The sequence below is a fragment of the Anabrus simplex genome, chromosome 5, assembly GCF_040414725.1.
Source record: "Anabrus simplex isolate iqAnaSimp1 chromosome 5, ASM4041472v1, whole genome shotgun sequence".
NCBI classification, from domain to species: Eukaryota; Metazoa; Arthropoda; class Insecta; order Orthoptera; family Tettigoniidae; genus Anabrus; species Anabrus simplex.
The window spans coordinates 90,733,097-90,760,163 of NC_090269.1; the positions used below are offsets into that span (position 1 = coordinate 90,733,097).

Here is a 27,067-nt window from a genome sequence, read left to right on the forward strand (position 1 = left end):
ATGAAAAAGTCCTCTCAGTTTTAATTACCGTACTGCATTGATGGGGTGAAAGTTCCTCATGGGAATCATTGTAAGTAAAGAGGTGTTAATATAAGGAAAGATCTGATTTGGGGTAATTATATAAATTGGATTGTAAATAAAGAGTACAGATCTCTGCACATGGTTTTGAGAGTATTTAGGGGTTGTAGTAAGGATGTAAAGGAGAGGGCATATAAGTCTCTTGTATGACCCCGAATTAGAATATGGTTCCTGTGTATGGGATCCTCACCAAGTTAACTTGATTCAAGAACGACAAAAAATCCAAAGAAAAGCAGCTCGATTTGTTCTGGGTGATTTCCGACAAAAGAGTAGTGTTACAAAAATGTTGCAAAGTTTGGGCTGGGAAGACTTGCGAGAAAGGAGACCAGCTGTTCGACTAAGTGATATGTTCAATACGGTTCCATTATGAGATTAATTACATGTAAGTGGTATGTTCCGAGCTGTCAGTGGAGAGATGGTGTGGAATGACATTAGATAGATAGATAGATAGATAGATAACTCTTTATTGCCACCCTAGTTTGCACCATCGGTTACAGACAATAAAGAGCATAAAATACACATGAACCCAAAAACCAAACAAAACAATATAAACCAAACAAAGCAAAACAATATAAACTAACATACTATTATATATAATATAAAGCTCTAACTACTACACTAAAACTATTAACTAAGAACCCAAAAGAAAAACCGCACAAAATAATATACAGTTACTATCTACTCTACTTATTTAGTGGTGTCAATGTCGGCGGAATCCAGCCCAACACTGCACCAACTTGTCTAAAACTATTGAGATGCCTCTGGTATGCGAGGAACTTCTCCGCATGTAAGGGCATCCCCTATCTACTCTCTACAGCTAACTAAACAAAAAAAATAAAATAAAAAACTACGGCTGCATGCGGCATTCCCTGTGAGGAGAGAGCCATCCCACCCTGGCCGCTCAGCCACTCCTCCCGGGTTAGATATTACCCCCACCTATAACTCGTACTTCTCTCCTCATCTTACGTGGCGAATCGTAGAGGCGGTTTCCGGTCCATCATACGATCCGTCACGTATTTATCTACTGCTCCGCCTATAATCGTGTCGTCTTACTGCCGCCATCTTGATTCACTTGTTATTCTGTGAGCGGACATGTTTCCTCTTTCACCTAGGGATGGGACTGTACCATCCCACCCGTCTGTCTCTTATACCCCTCCCCCCTTCCATCCCCAATCTTCCCCTCTTACTCTTCCTAGCCTCTGTCCATCTCTCTTATAATACTTATTCGCTAACTACTAACTACTTTCCACTATACCGTATAGTTAATATTTATACACTATATACAAACGCACTTGTTGACAATTTCCAGTTCCTTGCTCATCGCTTTTCTTTCTTATTCTTGCGTCTCTTAGACTAAAACTACTTGCTAATTGCATTTTTTTTTTTAAATAGTTTAACTTCCATATTAAACCTCGGAATTGCCACAAAACAAATCTGTCTTTTCGTTGTTTCCTCACATCACTTATCAGTCCTTTCCATCTCTAAACAGTCCAACAGTTCCTTTTCCTCACGACCACTCATTACTTATTAAATTTTTTTTTTTAAGCCAGAGTTTAAAATTATCTACTATTATGTTATCCAAACACCTTTTCTTGTCCACTAACCCTATCATTCATATTCTATCACTGTTTACAAATGTATTTGTTGACAATTCTATAGCTCCTACGAGTCTTACACTAAAACTAGACCATCGAATTGCCAACAATCAAACCTGGCTTTCCCTTATTCCTTCTCTTTCTTCCGCTTATTTCCGTTTCTAAACAGTCCAACAGTTCCTCTTACTCACATCCCTCGTTGCTTTATTATTCTTTTTTTTTCTTTTTCTTTTTTTTTTTTCCTAACATTAACTACCACCTCCGTTCTCTCACACATGCAATCCTCTCCAAATATATACAAATCTTCTTTTCATCATACAATCAGATTGTACTTCAAATTCCTCTTATTGTCTTCAATTTTTATATAACCTAGCAGTTTCGTCTACCTCCTTCCTCTCCTTCCTCTGTAACCCTCTTTTACCCCTTATTCTCTTAATTTCTTTATAAATCTCATTCTAACCATATTTAAATATTTTGAAATATTTGTTCCTCTTCCCCATTCTCTGGCCAGCCAAACCGTCATCTTTTCAATTTTTTCTACTTTTTCTATCTCTTTTTTACTCAACACTTTCTTTTTCAACTCTTCTAACTCCCTACATTCGATGAATATATGTAGGTCCGACCATTTTTCTCCACACAGAATACATCTACCTGCATTTTCTGTACCTATCCAACCTCTGTTTGTAGGAGTCCCAAAAACCCACCAGTATAGACCTCTCTTGCCCTTCCGGTCCTCCACTTCGATTTTCGGGTTCATGATTTCTAACAATTTATTAAATACTGATAGTGAGGCTCTTTCTCTACATTCCATTATTAAACTCTGACTCTCTATATCGGCAACTCTCCTTATAACCCTTCTCCATACCCATTCTTTCTTTTCTCTCCACCTCTCATATCCTATATCTCCTAACCCCAGTTTTCGTAATTTATTTTTGCACTTATTTACCCAATACCTCTCGTTCTCCATATTTTTCTGGAACCTATATGTGTCTTGTACTAAATCCCCTCCCTTCCCTTCTTCCAATCTCATCCAATACTTCATCACCCTCTTGGCTATAGTAGTGTCTATCGATTCTTTACATACTAATCTAGCCCCCACATTTGCAGTACAGTTTGGGACTCCCATAATAATCTTGCTAAATTTCGCCACCACCTGGTTTAGTTCTTTTCTATTTTCCTCTAATCCCCATATTTCTACCCCATATAACATTTTTCCTTTGACCATTGATTGGAACACCAATCTCTGTATTTTGTACTTTATATCCGGAAATTTATTCTCTAATATCCCCACTACTGCCAGTGCTCCCCTCCCTTTATATCTGGCTCTTCTAATCTGATTTTCCCACGTGCCGTTACTACTAATTATAACTCCTAAATACTCCATTTTTTTTTCTGGTCTGATTTCTTGCTGCTCGACTGTCCAGAATTTCTTTTCTTTTTTGGCTTTCCTCTTCCTACATATCATTATCTGCGTCTTCCGTACATTTATCTTTAGTGCCCATCTTCTAGTATATTCCACTATCTCATTTAGTCCTTCCTGCAACCCCTTTGCTGTTAATGCCAAGATCAATAAATCGTCTGCAAATAGCAGCCCCGGTATCTCCCTCTTCCCAATCCAAGGGCATTGCCATCTCTCGCCTCCATGTTTATCCAATATATTATTTATAAACAGTAGAAATAATATGGGTGATAGCTTACAACCCTGCCTCATGCCTCTTTTCGATTCCATACACTTACTCAACCCACCCCCTTTTAGTTTAATCATCACCAATACTTTCTCATATATTCCTTCTATTGCCATCCTCAGAATGACATTAGTAGATGAATAAAAGTAAAAGTAGGAAAGATCACAATATGAAAATAACAATGGAATTCAAGAGAACAAATTTGGGCAAATATTCATTTATATAAATTTCCAATTTCTTTGCAATCATTTAAGAAAAGGCTAGGAAAACAACAGACAGGGAATCTGCCATCTGTACGACTACCCTAAATGCAGATCAGTAGTGATTGATCCCAGTTGTTTACTTTATTTTGTAATTTCATTGTGAAACATAGTTTCCTGTACTCCTTGGCGCAGGAGGCTATATTGAATTGAAAAAAAAAAAAAAAAAAAGCAGTGATGTCAATAGATTTGGAGCAGTGTTAACTGCCATGGTTGTGAGGAATACTGTCCTGCTGTTTAACACTTGGCCTGCTGCTGTTTAGTTGTTCACTGTGTTTGACTGTGCGAATAACTGGACTGTCTCTGGAGTTCAACCAAGGCACGGTCATTGTGTGTTTTAGGGGTCAGCAGCCCTGTGTTCAAAATTAGCTTTCTGCATGCAGCTGCGGTGTACGGTGACTGGACTTGGAGGAGAAGTGAAAGTAAGGCGAGCCTGTCAATCAGAGTTACCACCTCTCAGGTAATACCAACAAGCCGGACTTCCTGTTGTCTGAAGTGGACAAAGACTTGTAAATAGGCAGGAATTACTAAGTGTGGTCATTCATGGTTGAATACAATTGTGTGTGTGTGTGTGTGTGTGTGTGGGCGTGCGCGTGCGTGTGTGCGTGCGTGCGTGCGTGCATTTACCGGGTCATCCTGAAGTAAATTAAAGTGATAAAACAGTAGTAATCTGGTTCAATTTGAAGGCTGCTCAGACTGAGGGTATTCTGTAAGGTTGAATATACCTTGTATCACCTCTAGTGTCCTGCTGTATCAAATATGACAAAGTAATGTATTGAATAGGTGGAATAAATAAACATTAATATTTCTTTGACTTTATTGACAGTATTGTATGCCGAGAAGTATCTTTCCTTCTACGGGCAACACAAGATTGGTTCTGTATTTGTTGATCCAGAAAACCGTTGAATACTTGTGTGTAGTATTTTTAACATATCTTAGCGTCTGTATTTAATATATTACATTAATATTTGAGGTTAATGTCATGATTACATTGATTTTTGTTTTCAATATCAAAACTGCATGAAATATCTGAACTGTTTGATGTGTGGGACCTTTGAAATTCCGATTTGGAGTTTGATAATGACGACAATGAAGTAGATATTCAAACACGAGAACTTCCTGGAGATGATGAAGATGATAATGATGCTAAATTCATGAATATTTGTAAATTCTACTAAAAAGTGATAAAAACGGGACTGAAATAGTTTCATAAAAATTGAAACTTGTTTTGTAACATGAAAACTTTTGTATTTGTGGTCTTACAGTAAATTATGTTTTAAACAAAATGTTTTTATTTTTGTATGGGTGGTCTTGGTAGAGACCCAATGTAACAAATGTGATACATACCCTCACGAGTACACGAAACTACAGAAAAAAAATTTCTTCGTGAAAATGTCATGTTGGGTTCCTAGATAGTGCACATATGGCAGCTTTCATGTTTTGCTCCAAAACTATGGACTCGGGACTCTAGAAGATCAACAACTGGTAGAGTTTGAAAGCGCTCAGTGTGAGGGTTATTTCTCAATTGAAAAATACCTGGATGGTATTGTATCAACAACTAGTGCAATTTGAAGGCGGTTGGTTTGAGGATTACCTGTAGGGTTAAATATATCTCAGTGCTATTGTACCAACAACTGGAACAATCTGAAAGTGTTCAGAGCGAGAGTTATCTGTAAGATTAAGGATACCTCGATGATATTTTATCAAAAATTGGTACAATTTGAAAGCGTTCAGAGAGAGTTGTCTGTAAGGTTATAGATATCTCGATGGAGATGCATCAAAAACTGGTACAGTTTGAATGTGCTCGAAGTGAGGGTCTCTTCTAAGGACCTCGGTGATATTGTATCAACAACTGGTACGGTGTGAAAATGCTCACAGTGAGGTTTATTTCCAAGGTTATAGCAGCCTTGATGGCACCAAATACAGTAGAGACAATACGCAACACTTCTGGATTAAGCCTTGTTAAAATGGGAGACAAGTCGCAAGTGGCGCTCCTAGTGGCCTTGACCTGAAAATTCGCGCTAAATTCAAATATCAATGGAAATGTATATACGGAAATGGATAAATAAATTATGTCTAGAAAGAAAGTGTCACTAAGATATTAACTTCAAAGTTCCTAAAGCAATTCTGGATAAATGAATGAAGAATTATTTAACAGGTTATTATTTAAAGACTGAAATTAGACATATAATCAAGATGTGAAATGGCTTGATCCTTCATTTATGCATTACTTTCTTAGCTTTAGAATTCCTGCCTGAACATTTATGGCTAGATTTTTCTTTTTTCCTCATTTAAAAGCATTGCATCATCATATTAAAACACTTGTCAATAAAAATATCAGCACATTCCTTACACATGATTCAATGAATTTACATTTGGGAGTTGGACAATTTTCCTTTTAACTTGAAGCGTACTAACAGAACGAAAATCTATAAATTTAGCTTCAAAAACATTCAAACTTTCCCTATAAGCAATACTTGCCATAATGCCATTACATTAGGGTAAAGCAAATTTGCATCATCATAATTTTTCAACAAAATATGTACATTTCTTAAATTACCCAGATTTTTTCAGTGCTAGACAATGCATTACGGCATTCCAAATGGGGTAACTTGGAACACAACCAGCCACACTCATATGCATATGTATTTTCCTGAATTAAATCAAACCCACAGATCACACCTACAACAACTCATCGGTACTGAAGGTTAACTGCTGCACTCATCATCATCATCATCATCATTTCCCTTTATCCAGCTGTAGCCGGGTAGGGGCAAATATGGTTCCTCTCCACTTTCTTCGGTCTTTCCACCACTCCTCCTCCAACACTGTGTCCCAGTCCAGGTTTCTTTCTATAATGCTGCGTTGGATGGTATCCTTCCATCTCAATCGTGGTCGTCCACGGCCTCTCCTTCCTTGGACTTGCATTTCCATCACCTTTTTTGGCATTCTTTCGTCGCTCATTCGCTTTATGTGCCCAAACCATCTTAGTCGGCTCTTCTCTATTCTATCATTCATTTTTTCCACTCCAATTTCTTCCCGGATTTTCTCATTCCTTATTTTGTCTCGTCTACTCTTCTGTATCATACTCCTCAAGAATTTCATTTCAGCTGCCTGTATTCGACTCTCATCCTTCTTTGTCATTGTCCAAGTTTCTGCTCCGTAAGTTGTTATGGGTACGTAATACATCTTGTACATAGTATCCTTTGCTTCCATTGGCACATCTTTGTCCCATAACATATTTCTTACACTATGATAGAAACAACTTCCAGCTTGAATCCTTTTACTAATATCAGCATCCAGTCGAGCATTCTCCATTAATTCACTCCCCAGGTATTTAAAAGTTTCCACTACTTCCAGGGGCTTGTCTGCAAGTCTAATCTGACCTTTCCCTTCTTTCTCCCCTCTCGTCATAACAAGGGTTTTACTCTTTTCAACTGCTGCACTATACAATAAAAAATATGCGTATTATATTTTAAGCCATTTAAAATATGGGTCGAGCAGGTCAGAAGATTATGAAGTACTATAAAAATCTCTTTGTCACTGGAAGAATATATATACAAACACAATATTACTTTCATTTTCTTGTCACGATGGAAACGGAAGAAAGACAATGCATTCTTCTCTACTTCATAGTTACTGCAGCCAAACACAGCACATACATTTCCCCTCATGTCGAGAGGAGATATCAAGGAATGACACACACTACTATTTAATTATGTCAACTCACTGAAAACGCATAAATAACACCAAAAACTTCACACACAAATACACGTGCTCTTATGACAGAATCAGTAGTTCTCAGGTCAATCCGCTAGAGAGAGCTCTAATAGCTGTCCCTCGATATCTCGCTGAGTGTCGCGTATTGTCTTTACTGTATTTGATGGCATTATATCAACGACTAGTAGGCCTACACTGTAATTTGAAGGCGCACAGAATGAGGGTTATCAGTAAGGTTGAATATACTTCGTATCGGCAACTGGTACTGTTTGAAAGCTGTTGGTGTGAGGGTTATTTCTCAGGGAAAAGATACCTCAATAGTGTTATATCAGTAACTGGTATAGTTTGAAAGCACTTCGAGTGAGGGTTATCTGTAAGGTTAAAGATACACTGCCAGTTGAAAGTTTTTGTACAGAATTAATTTATTAGAGAATATAAAAAACACCAGGGAAAAAATTGCTCAGAGATCAAAGAAATTGTAAGAAATTATAAGTTCTGTCTGCCTCACTCTATTACGTATAAAACAGAACAGATATTTTCATACAAGGTTGGCAAAAATGCTTTTCTCTCTTAGAATTTATTTCCATAGATAATTCCTCCCTTCACTTCTATCACTTTCTCTACTGTTCCAGGCATACTCTGTATGGCAATGATGTCTCAGGACTCAAGAAGGTTATTCCAAAGGATATTTTATAAAAAAAACACTGGTACAATTTGAAAGCACTTGGAGTTAGAGTTTAAAGATATCTCAATGAAATTGTATCAACATCTGGTACAGTTTGAATATGTTCGGAGTAAGGACTTCTTCTACCCTTGCCAATCCAGTTCTTCCCATTTGTATGCTTTTGGATCAATGTCCCATTGCAACACAAATCCACACCTAGTTAACCGTCTTTACCATGGAAGAGTGTGCCATTTTACCAAGTTTTCCAACTCCACTGAATAGGAAACAACTGCATACTAACAGACCCTCCAACATGCTTTACAGTGAGTGTGATGCATTCGTGAAGTATATTCTCCTACAATGAACGCCTGTCAGCACTGTTCAGAGAAGTCATAAGGCATGTGGTGTGTATGGAGGAATAATGACCAAGAAAGCATTCCTTAGGCCAAATAATGAATGAAAGAGGCTCCAGTGGAGAAAGGCTCATAAAAATCTGGGCTCCTGAAGACTAGAAGAAAGTGTTATGGACCGATAAGTCAAAATTCAAAGTGTTTGGACAGAGATGCCATGTTTCTGTTAGGCAATGCAACCACACATTGTTCAGCAAGTAGATATACTTGTGGTATAATTCTTACATGGCATCACACCCGCACTGCATCGCTCTCAAAGAGCAGTCACCAAACCTGTCTTCCACTGAGAAAGTATGGAATGGACTGGGCTTAAGCTTTCATTCCAGCAACAGCACTTGCCTGGGTGGAACATGTATTGCAGTTTGCAGAATTACTTTCCTTGCATCTACCATAATTTCCCTGTAAAAGGTGTAGCCGACTTTGTTACTAGAAGCGTGCGTTTTCGACAAATATACCACCTGTGAATGATAGTGAACCTGTTGAGCTGTTTAACAGAATTTCTTTCTCTTAAGACAAGAGCTTCACAATGTTAATTTTTGCATTTACAACCCTAATTATAAACAAACTTCCCTATATCAAGTAGAAATTCATTACTTACTCTTTGGTGAAGAATCCACAATTTCCTCCCTGGATACATTACAATTCCATCCATCCAACAACCATGGAAAATTCATATCTGGACTAGGGTAGGTTGCTGCTGTACTTCTATCAACAGGGCCTGCAAAGAAAGACTACCTTAAACATTGGTCAATCTTGGCCCAGGAATCAAATTTTGCTGACCCTTTATTGTACTGTCCTCCTTCGTGTTATTTACCTGAGTTACAAAATTATCTATTCCTGGGACTTTTGTGCCTGGATAACTAATTTTAAAGTAAGAGTGAATCAGGAATAACATGGACCAACCTTGGGTTCCATTTCTCAATAAAACATTTGCAAAAGTAACACATTTCCATATATGTAACAGCACGATCTGAAGAGCTATTTCATATTTTTAAACACAGTAAATGCATAACCACTCCAGAGTAGACACTGTACTTTTATTTTGTCTTGTGTAAACTAAACGGAGTTGGAATTACACAAATGGCAGCATTCAAAATGTTTATGTTTCTGACACACAAAAGTTCAAGAATTTAGAGACGATTTTGATGTAGAGAGATAACATTCACCACGGATAGATGTTCTCCAACAAGGGGTAGTGTAGGGCTACCACTTCATTTTTATTTTATTTTTACTTTTTTTTTTTTTACATAATTTGTCATATACATTCAAGTCTAATAGTAGTAAATAGAGTCCGCTTTTCAGCTTCTTCTTCTTCTTCTTCTTCTTCTTCTTCTTCTTCTTCTTCTTCTTCTTCTTCTTCTTCTTCTTCTTCTTCTTCTTCTTCCGCTCCCAAAACTTTTTCATCCTGTCATACCTGGCTGCCCTTTGGTTGTCAGTAATGGTGTACTTCCTTTGCTCAAATGTTACAAGTTTGAATTGTAAGTTTTTATTCCTTAGAATCCTCTTCTCTTCTCTACCTTCAATTTGGAGCATTGATAAATTTAATTCTAAATACACTGACTGACAGAGCAAATGCAACACCAAGAAGGAGTGGTTCGAAAGGGATGAAAGTTGGGGAAAAAACAGAGACGGCACGGACGAATAATTGATGTTTATTTCAAACCGATATGCAGGTTACACAATGCGCACGGCATCGACTCAGTAGGATGTAGGACCACCGCGAGCGGCGATGCACGCAGAAACACGTCGAGGTACAGAGTCAATAAGAGTGCGGATGGTGTCCTGAGGGATGGTTCTCCATTCTCTGTCAACCATTTGCCACAGTTGGTCGTCCGTACGAGGCTGGGGCAGAGTTTGCAAACGGCGTCCGATGAGATCCCACACGTGTTCGATTGGTGAGAGATCCGGAGAGTACGCTGGCCACGGAAGCATCTGTACACCTCGTAGAGCCTGTTGGGAGATGCGAGCAGTGTGTGGGCGGGCATTATCCTGCTGAAACAGAGCATTGGGCAGCCCCTGAAGGTACGGGAGTGCCACCGGCCGCAGCACATGCTGCACGTAGCGGTGGGCATTTAACGTGCCTTGAATACGCACTAGAGGTGACGTGGAATCATACGCAATAGCGCCCCAAACCATGATGCCGCGTTGTCTAGCGGTAGGGCGCTCCACAGTTACTGCCGGATTTGACCTTTCTCCATGCTGACGCCACACTCGTCTGCGGTGACTATCACTGACAGAACAGAAGCGTGACTCATCGGAGAACACGACGTTCTGCCATTCCCTCATCCAAGTCGCTCTAGCCCGGCACCATGCCAGGCGTGCACGTCTATGCTGTGGAGTCAATGGTAGTCTTCTGAGCGGACGCCGGGAGTGCAGGCCTCCTTCAACCAATCGACGGGAAATTGTTCTGGTCGATATTGGAACAGCCAGGGTGTCTTGCACATGCTGAAGAATGGCGGTTGACGTGGCGTGCGGGGCTGCCACCGCTTGGCGGCGGATGCGCCGATCCTCGCGTGCTGACGTCACTCGGGCTGCGCCTGGACCCCTCGCACGTGCCACATGTCCCTGCGCCAACCATCTTCGCCACAGGCGCTGCACCGTGGACACATCCCTATGGGTATCGGCTGCGATTTGACGAAGCGACCAACCTGCCCTTCTCAGCTTGATCACCATACCTCTCGTAAAGACGTCTGTCTGCTGGAAATGCCTCCGTTGACGGCGGCCTGGCATTCTTCGCTATACATGTGTCCTGTGGCACACGAAAACACGTTCTACAATGACTGTCGGCTGAGAAATCACGGTACGAAGTGGGCCATTCGCCAACGCCGTGTCCCATTTATCGTTCGCTACGTGCGCAGCACAGCAGTGCATTTCACATCATGAGCATACCTCAGTGACGTCAGTCTACCCTGCAATTGGCATAAAGTTCTGACCACTCCTTCTTGGTGTTGCATTTGCTCTGTCAGTCAGTGTAATTAATGATCTCTGTGAACCAAGTGTTCTTTGTTTTAATTTTCCAGAAGTAACTAAATACCTGCTTCACTAGTCTGGTTTCAGGCAGTCTGAATACATGATTTTAAAAAAAGGATTCTCCTTTTCCGCATTGTATCTATTATTGATTCAATTTCATGATATACCACTTCATTAGGTAATAATCTCCATTGGCCATCAACTTGGTGTTTCTTATTGATCACTGTCCTGATGATTATATTGCATAGCCATAGATCTTTCCAAAGCCTTTGATAGAGTGGAACATGGAATATTATTAAAGAAATTGGAGGGAATAGGATTGGACGTAAGGGTTATACGTTGGATAAGAACATTTCTAAATTCAAGAGTTCAGAAAGTCAAAGTAGGAAATAATATATCACAGGAAGAGAAAGTTTGGAAGGGAATTACACAGGGTAGTATAATCGGTCCGTTACTTTTCTTAATATACGCAAATGATTTAGGGAACAATATAACATTGAAAATAAGATTGTATGCAGATGACATAATTGTTTATAGGGAAATAAATAACATTGAGGATTGTTCAGAATTACAAAGGGATCTTGAGAGTATCCAAGAATGGATTGAAGAAAATAATATGAAGATTAATGGAGGCAAATCAACTGTTACAACATTTACAAACAGGAGCTTTAAAACTGAATTTGAATATACTTTGGATGAGATAGTTATCCCAAAAGATGGCAAGTGCAAATACTTAGGTGTGAGATTTGAAAGTAATTTGCACTGGAAGCGTCATGTTGATGACACTGTTGGGAAAGCATACAGATCATTACATGTCATAATGAGGTTACTTAAAGGATGCAACAAAGAATAAAAGAAAAAAGTTACTTAAGTATGGTTCGTCCATTATTGGAATATGCAAACAGTGTTTGGGATCCTCACCAAGAATACCTAATAAAAGAAGTAGATGGTGTGCAGAGGAAAGCAGCAAGGTTTGTAACAGGGGATTTCAGGAGAAAGAGTAGTGTATCAGAAATGTTAAAGGAACTTGGGTGGGAAACTTTAAGTAAGAGAAGGGAGAAAACTAGACTTATAGGATTACATAGAGCCTATACAGGAGAAGAAGCATGGAGAGATATCCGTGAGAGGCTTCAGTTGGAAAATAATTATATTGGTAGAACTGACCACAAGTACAAAATTAGAAGGAATTTTAGCCGAAGCGATTGCGGTAAATTTTCATTCATTGGGAAGGGCGTGAAGGAGTGGAACGGTTTACCAGGGGTAGTGTTTGATCCTTTTCCAAAATCTGTACAGATATTCAAGAAGAGAATAAACAACAACAGAGATAATAAATGAAATGTTAGAGGGCATTCGACCAGTGCAGGATATTGTAAATAAAAAATTTGTGTGATTAAATTAATTCCATCCCCTGGTCTAAGGAGTTTGGACAGCCCAAGTAGGGGACTGCCTGTAGGGGTGAAGTACAGTGGGGACTTCGAGGGCCCTGGGACCGCTACGGTAGCTGTGAAGGGCAAAGTGGTGGCAAAAGGGGCTCTGGTTAAGACGCAGCAGGTCGTTATGCTACTTAGGTTCCAAAATGGGTAAAATATGTAAATAAATTCAATGTTAATTTTAAACTTATACCAGTTGTATAGTATTATTAGAAGTAATTTCACATACCGTACTGTATATGAGTTGACTATGTTTGTAGATTAAAAGTAGAATTTTGTAAACAATATAAATTTATTAAGGATGACGTGTGTGTTTAATAGAAAAAATTATTAGCGTAAATTGTACAATATTGTATTCTGGGAAAATTTTCTTCGTCTCCTGTTAATTTAAAATTTAGTGCTTGACAATAATGTATTTTAGTGTACCATTTGCCACTGAGGTAGACACCTCATTTGCAAATAAAGAGATTTTGATTTGATTTGATTCTTCTATCTACTTTCTGCAATTTATCGGTTGTTGATTTAGTGTTCAACTTGAAGAGTGTTTCACTACCACAATTCTCTTTTGTGTTCCAGGTTATAATTTTCCCAAGAATTTGAACTTATTCACAAAGCCTCCATGGTTCAGGTGGCAGCGCGTCGGTTTCTCACGGCTGAGTTCTGTGGTTCAAATCCCGGTCACTCCATGTGAGATTTGTGCTGGACAAAGCAGAGGCGGGGCAGGCTTTTCTCTGGGTACTCCAGTTTTCCCTGTCATCTTTCATTCCAGCAACACTCTCCAATATCATTTCATTTCATCTGTCAGTCATTAATCATTGCCCCAGAGGAGTGCGACAGGCCTCGGCAGCTGGCACAATTCCTATCCTCGCTGAAAGAGGCTTCATTCATTCCATCCCTGACCCGGTCAATGACTGGAAAACAGGTTGTAGGTTTTCATTCATTCATTTGAACTTATTCACAATCTTAATTTGTTTACCATTGTTGAGGTGAATGGCTGGTGTTTCAATTCTGAAGGTTGGCATCATTTCAGTCTTTTCAAATGAGATTTGCAATCCGATTTTTGCAGCAATTTTCTCGAGTATTTCTTTAATATAATTTGAATTGGTCATGGATAAAAGGCCCTTTCTCCACACTTTTGGCTGAAACAGGTTTACTGTTGATATAAAATCTCTCGTGTGGGAACTGATAGAATAGGATATGAGAATGTTTTGGGCCCACATGGGTATGGCGATAGAAATGATGATGGAGAGAAGCTGTTGGACTTTTGTATCAGAAATAACCTGAGGAGAAAAACTGTTGGACTTTTGTATCAGAAATAACCTGATAATAAAGAAGGACACATGGTTTATGAAGAGGAATAGCCATAAGATCAGCCAATATAGTTGGGATGGACAATATTGAACACTCATCGATTTTGTAATAACAGACCGAGAATGAGGAAGATACTTCGTGAATACCAAGATAATCCCCAGTGAAGGTATGGAAGGTGATCATAGATTACTAATTGTGGAATTAAAACAAGTAAAAATCCTTGAAATTGTACTGAAGAAGAAACCAAAGATCAGGATTTGGGAAGTGAAGGAGGAGGATAAAAGAAAGGCATTCAAAGATTGGATCAAATAGAAGTTGCCTAACATGGAAATACGAAGTGGAGGAGAAGAGTGGGAAACTTTAAGACAGACATTTGTGGAAGCAGCAACTGAGATATGCAGGAAAACAAAAGCAAAGGTAAAGGGAAAGGAGACATGGTGGTGGACAGACAAAATAAAAATAGAAATAAAAGAAAGGAACAAGGTTCAGAAAGGAATGGATAAGGAAAGGCAAAAAATGTATCAGAGGGATAAGAATAAGATAGAAAGGTTACATGTGGAATACAAAAGATTGAAACTACAAGTAAAGAGGAGTATCAAGGAAGAAAAGGAGAAATGTTGGGGAGAATTTACCAACAAAATTGAGCAAGATAGTCAAGGAAATCAGAAACTATTATACAGAGTAATAAAATCGAAAAGGATAAATCAAGAAAAAATCAAGGCATTAGCGAGAGAAGATGGATCCATAGGACATGACGAAAAGGGTCTTCAGAAGGTGATGGCAAAGTATTTTGAAAAACTTTATAATGAGGATGGCTGCTCAGAGGAAGGAGATAAGAAAATGGAAATAAGAGATGGAGAAAAGGAAAAGAACCCAATAACATGTTGGAACATGAAAGGGCAGTGAAAGCAATGACCAAAGGTAAAGCAAATGGAAAAGACTAATTCAATGCTGATATGACTAAGGCACCAGGAAGCATTGAACTAAAGTGGCTATACCGAGCCCTCAATGTCATATAGAAGGATGAAAGGATACCTGAAAATTGGCAACAAGGAAGAATTGTACCACTGTTCAAAAAAAGGAAATAGGAAGAAATGTGAAAATTATAGAGGTATAACCCTATTATCACACAGGCTAAAAATATTGGAGAAAGTCATAGACAAAAGACTGAGGGATATAATAGAAACACAGTTAGAGGAAGAAGACAAAAAGGGACAGGGTAAGGAATGAAAGAATAAGGGAGGAAGCTGGTGTGTACCCATCCCTGAATGAAAACGTGACAAAGGCCCGTTTGAAATGGTTTGGCCATGTCAAACGAATGGACGATAGAAGGACAGCAAAACAATGGCTACACACAGTCGTGGCCAGAAAACGACCGGTAGGAAGACCTACGAAGAGATGATTGGACCAAGTGAAAGAGGACATAGGAACAAGAGGCGTCAGCTAGGATATAGTCTTGAGAGAAGAGTGGTACATGGACAGACAGAAGTGGCGAGAGCTCGTAAACCACACCCGGGCAACTGGAGTGGAAGACTGATGATGATGATGATGATGAGATCAACAATAGACTTGATATTTACAGTGCGAACAATAATGGAAAAACAGCTAGAAAAGAACAAGGAAATCATCTCCGTGGGAATGCCTACTGAAAAGGAATGTACCAAAATCATTAATTAACAAGATAAAAATCTTGTATCATGAGAGTAAAAGCAGTGTACAAGTGGGGAGTGGTGACTCTGAAACATTTTACACAAAAAGAAGGTCTCAAACAAGGAAGTGCACTGTCACCATTATTGTTTATTATATTGATGGATGAAATCATAAAACGTGTAAAACAGAGTATAAGTAGTGATGAAGTAAATGCTTTGGTATTTGCAGATGATGTGGTGATTTCGAGAAAGGGAGAAAAGGAAGTACAAAGGAGACTGGACATTTGGAATAAAAATCTGAAGGCGTCTGGAATGGTAATTAGTAAAAAGAAAACTGTAGTCATGCACTGTGGAAAAGAGGAAAAGAGAAGCTAAGTGAACATAGATGGAGAATGGTTAGAGAATGTAGAACAGTTTACATATCTGGGTAGAACTATTAATGGATGTAATGAAATCAACCCTGAAATTAATAACAGACTAAGTAAAGGTACAACATTTTATCATCAAGTCAAAGCTTTTATGGGATGACAAAGTACCCAAGAGAACAAAATTAACATTATATAAACAATATTTCATACCAATCATAACATACAGACTAGAAACGCTGGTAACTAATAAGAGTCAAGATAGTAAGATCCAAGCAGCAGAAATGAAATTTTTAAGAACATCAGTTAAAAAGACAAGAAGAGATTGAATTCAAATTATTAAAATCAGAGAAGAGCTAAATATAGAACCATTCGTACAGAAGATACAGAGAGCAAGATTGAGATGGTTCGGACATGTACAAAGAGTGGGAAAGGAATTGGAAAGAGAAGTTAAGGGAAACAGACCAGTTGGAAGACTGAGAAGAAGGTGGATGGATCAGATTTGGAAGGACATTAGAGAGGCTGGATTGGATGAGGCAGCGGGACATTGATGATGATGATGATGATGATGATGATGATGATGATGATGATGATGATGATAAAATCCTTACATGTAGGTGTATATTCTGTGCTTAAAGACCTTCAAATAGAAGCACAGCATGGTGTTATAATTCTAATTGCTTGCTAAAATGCCCTTGTTAAAGTCATTTGTGAGAGATACATAATCTGCTGAATAAACATTTGAGTATGTAGATGGTTTTTTAAACTGTGCCAAGGAGGGAAAACATTTAGTTCACAAGATGGGTACAAAATAAAATTTGATTTCAGCAATTGGTTGTCCAGGTGTTACAAAAGAAGGGTCTATTTTGTAGGATTTTGTGGCAGAAATGTATGTTACTCTTTCAAGGTACATTTGCTCCTGTTAGCTACTTTCTCATGTTTCAACTGAATAGACGTTGCTTACGGCTGATTTGGACAAATGTTATATCAAAGCCTGCCTTGAGTTCAAAACATATCCTTTTCTCATCATCCAAAATGTGATGAAACAATCTCAATTAACCCAGAAAACTACAGGATATCATGCAAGTCATGGGATATATTCTCTTACAAGGGTTACCTTATAAAGAAGACATTAAGAATGCCACTAGTGGGGAATAAAGATTAAAATGGGTTAATACATTTAAAAGGACATGATCATTAATCTTTGTAAAATATTATTTTTTCAACATATTTCAAAGATAAATTTAAATGTGGATAATAGAAGGCAGTGACTCTGAGAACATGGCTGGATCCTGTGCCCTACTTTAATGATGTTTATGGAGTTTATCTCTTTCATTTACTTACCCTGTTGTTTTATATAAGATTGTTGAGAGTATTATTGAATATCTAAGTGATTTTCCAGAGTTTTGTGAAACCTTTTAATGGCTTAATCCATGAAGTGTTAAAACATCACAGTTCTTTATACATGCAAATCTGTTGATAAAAAGCATTTTCTACTACGAATAAGGGGACCATCTATAAAATAAAAGGGACCTTTTGCCCACCCCATACTTACTTATTTAATCCATTCCTCTTGTGCTTTTCAGTGTCGAGGCTGTGATAAATCTCCATTACTTTCTATCTGATACTATTGAAAATACCTCTGTAACTCAGAGTCCTCTCTCCTGCAGTGCCTCATTGATTCAGTCACCCCATTTCTTTCCTGGTCATCCTCGCCCTTCTACCATCACGTCATCATTTGCATTGGTAGGTGGTCTGCTGACATCTACTGGACGTAACCAAACCATCTCAGCTGGTGTTCATGGATGGTCTTCTCTAGCAGCTTCTCACTTAGAATTTCCCGAGTGGATGTGTGCCAGATTCTGCCTCTCATGGCCTTATTCCCTATTTTCTGGAGGTATTGCATCTCTGCCGCTTGTATTTTACTCTGTACATTGTGTCGATGTCCAGAACTCACAGCCATAGCTCAGTGTTGGTATGTGCAGGGACCTGTAGATGGCAAGTTTCATCTGCTTTGTCAAGACAGTGTTGTTTGATGGCATTAACACATTGACTGCCAGGACACACAGCAAGGAATGTCTCGGTTGCCGAAGCATCTTTTCTTCTATGCATGTAATAAATAAGCCGTAAAGCAAAATTCGAAGTGATATTTCACTTAAGTGTTCAATGTACGTACGAAATACAATAAAAATTCCCAGCGCCCCGAGGTACCGCCGTGGCCCCACAGAAAAGTTCACTGCATGGTTTTGCCTAGATGGCCAGAGCGGTACAGTCTAGCGGTACTAGAAGCTTGCATTGCTTGACAGTACACATTGTAGATAACAGAGCGTGCCGTGATTTGTTTATTAGCGCTTAGGACTACAATCGCAAGGCACTCGTTATTTTACAGTAGGGTGTGTGTGAAATACTTGCGAGATATTTCTAAGTTATTTTGCCAGTGAACGGAGAGGTTAGTTATAAAAATGAAGCTGTTTTCTTCTCAAACTCGGAGGACAATGACGCTAGCCCTTCAGTATGAGAATTCTGGTAAGTAGTGTCCATGTCAAACTGATCTGTTATGTTTTGCAACACAAAACACTCTTCACCAAATTCAATTTGAAATATATTTATCTCTTTACTCCTTGCCAAATGATCAATGGTAATATAAAATGTTGCTATGTTGTCAATGAATGTTGTCAATTTATAAAATGCCAATAAGCTCATGTTTACGCTATATTTACTGATATAAGCGTAGAAATCAGCTCAGGTATGGGTGCAACAATTTGGAAGGAATCAGTGTGGCCTATTTATAAGGTAAGCATAAGCTTGGGGTGAAAATGGGAAATCACAGAAAACCATAATCAGGTTTCCCGACAGTAGGATTCAAACCCACAATCTCCAAAATTTTGAGCTTGCGGGTTAGCCAAACTGATTGGACAAATACTCGCATATTGCCAATAAAAGGAGGCTGGATTAATAAAAAATAAAGACTATATTTTGGAAACCAAGCACGCCAGGATTTGCTCCGAGGCCATAGCGGTACGCTAGCATAGGGAATTCAACAGCTCAGCGGTCCGCCGGCCCGGCAGAGAAATACCTGTCAGCGGCTGTGGCCTCATGAGACACTCACTCAGCAGTACAATGTACCGCTCTGGCAGCCAACGTGGTGAATACGTGACTTGCCGTTCCTAACTTCTTTATATTTTCTTCCTCTATCCTATCACCTGAGCTAATGATCGATCCAAGGTATTTGAAGTAGGTGAAATACTCCAGCGGTTTTCGATCTACTGTGATAAGATTTTACTGTGCCCCTGCAGACAAACATTGCCTTCACCTTTTTGACTTCCATACCTTTCTTAATATGATAAATGAACTAATAGGTTTCAAAAACAAAAAAAGAATAAAGCTACATCATTTCAATCAGAAGTAGTTTACAACTTCCATTTAAGATTGATGCAAGTGTAATGTAACTTGGAAACAATTCTCTAACCCATGGGTAAATAATAGAAATATCAAGCTTGAATTATTATTATTATAATTATTATTATTATTATTGTTTTATTTTATTTTTTGATTTGTTGTGCCCAACTGTGGAGTGCGTTTGAACTTATTTTGCACAATGTTTCTTCTTCTTTTCTTCCCAATATTTCTTCATTTTTTCACTGTGTTCCTTTTTGCGTGTTTCTGTCCAGCCTGTATTTTTTCTTGTTGGTTTCTCTGCAAATTTATTTTTGTTTACTAAGCTTCTAAATTTCATTCTATCTTGAATGGTTTCGTCCTCAATACCCATTTCTTGTAGATCTTCATGAATTTCTGCTAACCAATTGTTGCAGATTTTCAGAGTTAGAGCTAGATTTATAATTTTCTTTGTCAGCCTGTTGTTATCCATTCTGTGTAGGTGTCCGTAGAATTTTATTTGTCTCTTTCTGATGGTATCTGTGATTTTTTCTGTGAATTGAAAAATTTCGTGTGGTTTCTTTTTCATCCAAATTCCATTTTAGAACTTTGGTCCTAGGATTTTTCTGAGAATTTTCCTCTCTTGTTTCCCAATGCTTTTCATTTGTGACCTGCCGCCAATCATCAGTGTTCCAGATGCATAAAGTGCCCCTGGTTTGATGACTGTATTGTAGTGTCGTAATTTTGCACTTTTTAATGTACATCTTTTGTTGTATCTGTTCCATGTGATTTTGTAAGCCCTTTGCAGTTTAGCAGTTCTTTCTTTGTTAGCTTCCTGATTTAACCCTGCTGGCTGAATAATTTCACCTAGATACTTGAATGTGTCTACTTGGGAAATTATTCCACATTTGGTGATTAATGGTTGATTGTCGAATCTTGATTTAGTTCCTTCCATAAACTGCGACTTTTCAAATGAAATTTGAAGTCCGGTTTTTGCAGCTATTTCATGCAATTTTTCTATGGAGTGAATTGCTTCTCGTCTGTTGTTCGAAAGGATCGCAAGGTCATCTGCGAAAGCTAAGCAATCAAGGTGAATTTTGTCTTTAAAAAGTCTGCCAATGTTTATACCTTTAGTTTCTTTTCTCCATTCACGAATCACTTTTTCCAAAACTAAATTGAATAGTAGTGGGGATAGTCCATCTCCCTGTCGGACACCAGTTCTGATTTTGAACGGTTCAGAAATTTCTCCCAAGAACTTAACTTTTGATGTTGTGTTGGTCAGAGTTTGTTTAATCAATTCCCTCGTTTTCCAGTTGACTTGAAATTCCTCTAGCATGTTGAACAGGGTCTGCCGATCTATGGAATCATACGCCTTTTTGAAGTCAACAAAGGTGATTACTGTTTGTTTGGTTTTGTGAATCTGTAGTATGGTTTTTAGGTTTAGTATTTGTTCTGCACAGGATCTCCCTTTTCGGAATCCAGCCTGATAATCTCCGATCAGGTGGTCTGTTTGTTTCTCTAATCTATTAAGTAGAGCTTTAGAGAAGATTTTATATATGAGTGAGAGGAGAGAAATTCCTCTGTAGTTATTATTATTATCATCATCATTATCATCATTATTATTATCATTATTATTATTATTATCATCATCATGACTCGTAATACATCACGAAACAAGAAGCGTTCAGCGTACTGGTGGACCAAAGATATTGCTGATCAGAGAAGGCGTTGTCTGCAACTTAGACAGAAGGCACAGAGAGCACGAGTCAGCCAAGAAGACACCTCACTCACAGCTGAGTATAAGTCGGCGAAGAAAGAATTGAGAAATGCTATCAAAAAGAGTTAAGTCGACAAATGGTGGAAAATGGCTAAAGAAGTGGATGACGATCCATGGGGTTTAGGATACAAGATCATTATGAAGAAACTTGGAAATTTCTCGAACCCGATCATGGACTCAAATGCAATGAAGGATATTGTGGATACATTATTCCCTGATCATCCTGAGAGGTCTGCTGCTGCTGCTGATGATGATGATGAATTCATAGATGATGTGCCACTTTTTACACGAGAAGAATTGACGAGAGCGATTAGGTCCCTTAGAAATAAAAAGGCCCCAGGACCAGATAGTATTCCAGCAGAGATATTAAAGCTGATAGCAGATTTCTGTCCACAACTACTGCTGAAAATATACAATAGCTGCCTGCTATCGGAGGTGTTCAGTGTTCGCTGGAAAACAGCTCGGCTAGTTTTAATAAGCAAAGGAAAATCTGGGGGCTATAGGCCTTTATGTATGCTGGATACTGCTGGTAAAGGATTAGAGAAACTTTTGCAGCCAAGAATACTTTCAGCAGTTCAACTAGCTGGGGACCTCTCTGATCGTCAACATGGTTTTCGATGAGGGCATTCGACAATCGATGCAGTATGGGAAGTGTTGAATACAGCTAAAAGGGCAGAAATGGGTAATCATCACTCTCGAAAAGTGACACTCCTTGTGACCCTGGATGTTAAGAACGCTTTCAATTCGATAAGTTGGAATGACATATTGGAAGCGCTTCAAAATACTTTCAAACTACCGGAGTATCTCATGCGCATAATGAGAAATTATTTGAAAGATCGTACTCTAGTATATCACACAGAAGATGGGCAGAGAGTGCAACGGCTCACAGCTGGTGCAGCACAAGGGTCCATCCTTGGCCCAAATCTGTGGAACATAGTATACGATGGATTGTTGAGGTTAGAGATGCCGGAAGACACAATGCTAGTGGGCTATGCTGATGATATAGCTGTTTTGATAGTTGCTTGAAATTTGGAGTTGGCTCAGTTTAAGCTAAATCAAGTAATACGACAGGTGAAAGATTGGATGGTGAATCACAGATTACAGCTAGCAGATCATAAAACAGAGATTGTTCTCTTGACAAGAAAAAGGATCACGACTGTCATTCCAATGTATATTGGACAAACAGAAATTGAAACATCTAGAAGTATAAAGTACCTCGAAGTGACACTTGATACCAAACTTACTTTTTGGGGATCACATCAAACGGGTGACAGATAAGGCGGTGAAAACAACGATTGCGCTGAGTAGATTAATGAGCAACATTAAAGGTACGAAGTCTAGCAAACAACGACTTCTGATGTCGATAGTTCACTCAACACTTCTATATGGTGCTGAAGTCTGGGCTGAATCTCTGAAGTTTGAAAAATACCAGCGAAGGATAGCTGCGGTACAGCGGAGATCAGCTTTGCGTATTACAAACGCATAACGCATAGTATCTGAAGCTTATTATTTTAATAGATTAAACTAGTACCGGTTTCGGCTCTTTAATGGCCATCATCAGCTAGTACATAATTTGTTTTAGCCATTAGACAATTCACAAGTTGTTATTGTATTAGGCATCCGGATGTCTAATGGGGGATGGAAATGTATACAATAGCATATAATTAAAATATCAGTAGTCAGGGTAAAAAGTTACAAATTAGAACATGAGTATGTAAAACATATTAAAACACACAGGCCACAATATACACTGACTGACAGAGCAAATGCAACACCAAGAAGGAGTGGTCAGAACTTTATGCCAATTGCAGGGTAGACTGACTTCACTGAGGTATGCTAATGATGTGAAATGCACCGCTGTGCTGCGCACGTAGCAAACGATAAATGGGACACGGCGTTGGCGAATGGCCCACTTTGTACTGTGATTTCTCAGCCGACAGTCATTGTAGAACGTGTTGTCGTGTGCCACAGGACACGTGTATAGCTAAGAATGCCAGGCCGCCGTCAACGGAGGCATTTCCAGCAGACAGACGACTTTACGAGGGGTATGGTGATCGGGCTGAGAAGGGCAGGTTGGTCGCTTCGTCAAATCGCAGCCGATACCCATAGGGATGTGTCCACGGTGCAGCGCCTGTGGCGAAGATGGTTGGTGCAGGGACATGTGGCACGTGCGAGGGGTCCAGGCGCAGCCCGAGTGACGTCAGCACGCGAGGATCGGCGCATCCGCCGCCAAGCGGTGGCAGCCCCGCACGCCACGTCAACCGCCATTCTTCAGCATGTGCAAGACACCCTGGCTGTTCCAATATCGACCAGAACAATTTCCCGTCGATTGGTTGAAGGAGGCCTGCACTCCCGGCGTCCGCTCAGAAGACTACCATTGACTCCACAGCATAGACGTGCACGCCTGGCATGGTGCCGGGCTAGAGCGACTTGGATGAGGGAATGGCAGAACGTCGTGTTCTCCGATGAGTCACGCTTCTGTTCTGTCAGTGCTAGTCACTGCAGACGAGTGTGGCGTCGGCGTGGAGAAAGGTCAAATCCGGCAGTAACTGTGGAGCGCCCTACCGCTAGACAACGCGGCATCATGGTTTGGGGCGCTATTGCGTATGATTCCACGTCACCTCTAGTGCGTATTCAAGGCACGTTAAATGCCCACCGCTACGTGCAGCATGTGCTGCGGCCGGTGGCACTCCCGTACCTTCAGGTGCTGCCCAATGCTCTGTTTCAGCAGGATAATGCCCGCCCACACACTGCTCGCATCTCCCAACAGGCTCTACAAGGTGTACAGATGCTTCCGTGGCCAGCGTACTCTCCGGATCTCTCACCAATCGAACACGTGTGGGATCTCATTGGACGCCGTTTGCAAACTCTGCCCCAGCCTCGTACGGACGACCAACTGTGGCAAATGGTTGACAGAGAATGGAGAACCATCCCTCAGGACACCATCCGCACTCTTATTGACTCTGTACCTCGACGTGTTTCTGCGTGCATCGCCGCTCGCGGTGGTCCTACATCCTACTGAGTCGATGCCGTGCGCATTGTGTAACCTGCATATCGGTTTGAAATAAACATCAATTATTCGTCCGTGCCGTCTCTGTTTTTTCCCCAACTTTCATCCCTTTCGAACCACTCCTTCTTGGTGTTGCATTTGCTCTGTCAGTCAGTGTATAACACTTAAAAAGTTTCAACACATTAAAATGGTATGTATAGGTAGACACTTGTTAAAATTTTTAATTCATGCTACATAGATTCCATTCTTCTGTCCTCTGTGCAGTTCCTTTTGTTTCTAACTTATGTTTATTTTAGCTGCGTAAGGTAATCTTCGAGGACATTCTGAAACTGGTGTACGTCATATTGATATGGGCCTTTGTCATCAAGAAATTTTGTTGTGTTATACAGTTGAACCTGCTTTATACGTAGCTCTGTTCTACGTAATTTGTATTTGTACGTAATTTCCTTTAGGTCCCGACAAAATATAATTTAAAAGCGTTCTATTTAAACCTTATTTATACATAATCCATTTATACGTAATTCGCTGTTATACGTATTAAGTGCCAGTGAAATATAACTGAGTTTTGCGTAATTGTAATGAGAATGTGCTTTTTTTTTTTTAAAGAAACTACTGTATTTACAAAGTTTCCTCTTTGTCGGCATAGGCGGAATTAGAGCGATCGGGTTTCGGTGCTGGAACAGAACACAGAGTTTTGCCGAGTGACATTGTTGACCCTTACTTACTGGCGGCTTAACAAAGGCGGGTCCCCTTCGCTCCTCCTCTACCTTCGTCGTTTTTTGCACGCCGCGAAAGACAATCTGGCTGTATGTGGCGAACCACCGGATGAAGAGATTATTGCTGATGTATGCCAACAACGCGGCGGTGATTGACAAGCTACAGGCGATAGTGACATTGGAAATGGAGATAACAACTTGAATCTTGACACCTGAACTTACTGAAGTTTTAAGTGCAATCGAAGTGTGTAGGCATTACATCAGTGTGAAAAGTTGTAGTGAAAATGCTTCGAATTCATTAGTAAGTTTGTTAAAGGAGGTTTACCAAGCTCGATAGCTGCAGTCGCTTAAGTGGGGCCAGTATCCAGTATTCGGGAGATAGTAGGTTCGAACCCCACTATCGGCAGTCCTGAAGATGGTTTTCCGTGGTTTCACACCAGGCAAATGCTGGGGCTGTACCTTAATTAAGGTCACGGCCGCTTCCTTTCCACTCCTAGCCCTTTCCTGTCCCATCGTCGCCAAAAGACCTATCTGTGTCGGTGCGACGTAAAGCAACTTGCCAAAAAAAGTTAAAGGCGGTTTATACTCTTAATGCAAGAAAAGTGAAACAAACCAAACTATCTGATTTCTTTAAGGCTGGGCCGAGTTCAAAAAATACTTTCTGTCTTAATGTATTTATTATTTGCAAGGATTTACACATGTAATTCTATTCCATTGGTTTATCAGTAAATATGTGATGTATTGCGTAAGTCTGATTTCTAAGTAATTCTGAGTTACAAGTAGTTTTTTCTCTTCCCCTTGATATACGTATAAGTCAGGTTCAACTGTATATCCCAACTTGTGATATACTATGGCAAGTTTCAATATAGCAAACAGCAGGTCTCAAGCTTGTATTTAGAAGTAGTTGGTGGCAACACCTCTCTCGTCTACGTTTGTTATTGTAGTCTGTAAAGATAAGGTGATATAAGTATGCCGGTAGTGTGTGTATGAAGGAATGCCTGGTGTGTGTATGGAAAGAGTACTTACTATAGTTGTTGTGGAAGTCTTGTGCCGATGTGTTTGAAGGCTTGTTGTGTTCTACTGTGAGTGCATCTGGGGCTCATATTAGCTGTGGAGGGGGATGTAGGTGGAGGGGAAGAAGGAGTGGCCGTTGGAGAAGTAGGGGCGGGATCAGGCTTGAGATTCGTTGGTTTGTTAGAGCGTGTGTTTACTATTTTGAGGTAATCATTCTTTAATGTTGGAATGGATTTGTCAAAAATGATGCTGGTTTTTTCAGTAATATCATTAATGTTATGATTGGGGTTGGCGTATTGGTCTAAAGAAATGTAGAAATCTTCGGTTATGTTGAGCAGGGGGCCCTTGGAGTTTATATTTAGTATTGTCATGTCGTTATTGATGTTTGTGAAACTATGCTAGGGGCTTTACGTCGCACCGACACAGATAGGTCTTATGGCGACGATGGGATAGGAAAGGCCTAGGAGTTGGAAGGAAGCGGCCGTGGCCTTAATTGAGGTACAGCCCCAGCATTTGCCTGGTGTGAAAATGGGAAACCACGGAAAACCATCTTCAGGGCTGCCGATAGTGGGATTCGAACCTACTATCTCCCGGATGCAAGCTCACAGCCGCGCGCCTCTACGCGCACGGCCAACTCGCCCGGTGTGAAACTATGCTTGGATTCTTCTACATGTTGGCCTATTGATGAGAAATGGTTATGTTTTACTGCATTTATATGTTCATTGTAGCGGATGGTGAAGTTTCTGCCTGTACGTCCTATGTAACTTATGTCACAGTTGTTACATTTGATACGGTAGACACCTGATTGGTTGTATTTATTGTTATTATTGACTGTTTTAGTGTTATGTATAATGTTGGTACTATTGTGTGTGGTTTTAAATGCTGTTTTTATGTGTGCTTCTTGAAAATATTAGTTATAGTATATATGTGGGTGTTGTTAAAGGTAAATAGGGCATAGTCTTTTTTGGGTTTGGCTGTTTTCGCTAATTTAGTTTTAGGTTGTGATTTTATTTTGTGAATGATTTTGTTGACCATTTC

At 39.6% G+C, this 27,067-nt stretch overlaps 1 protein-coding gene across 2 annotated transcripts in view; it reads right to left on the reverse strand.

Moving 5' to 3' along the window:
* The window catches only part of LOC136873771 (uncharacterized), a 461,175-nt gene that overhangs the window by 261,516 nt on the left and 172,592 nt on the right, over positions 1-27,067 (reverse strand). For both annotated transcript variants that reach the window (XM_068227563.1, XM_068227564.1), the window contains one exon: positions 9,011-9,130. In XM_068227563.1, coding sequence (XP_068083664.1) covers positions 9,011-9,130 — 120 coding nt within the window. The remainder of the gene's footprint in view (positions 1-9,010; positions 9,131-27,067) is intronic.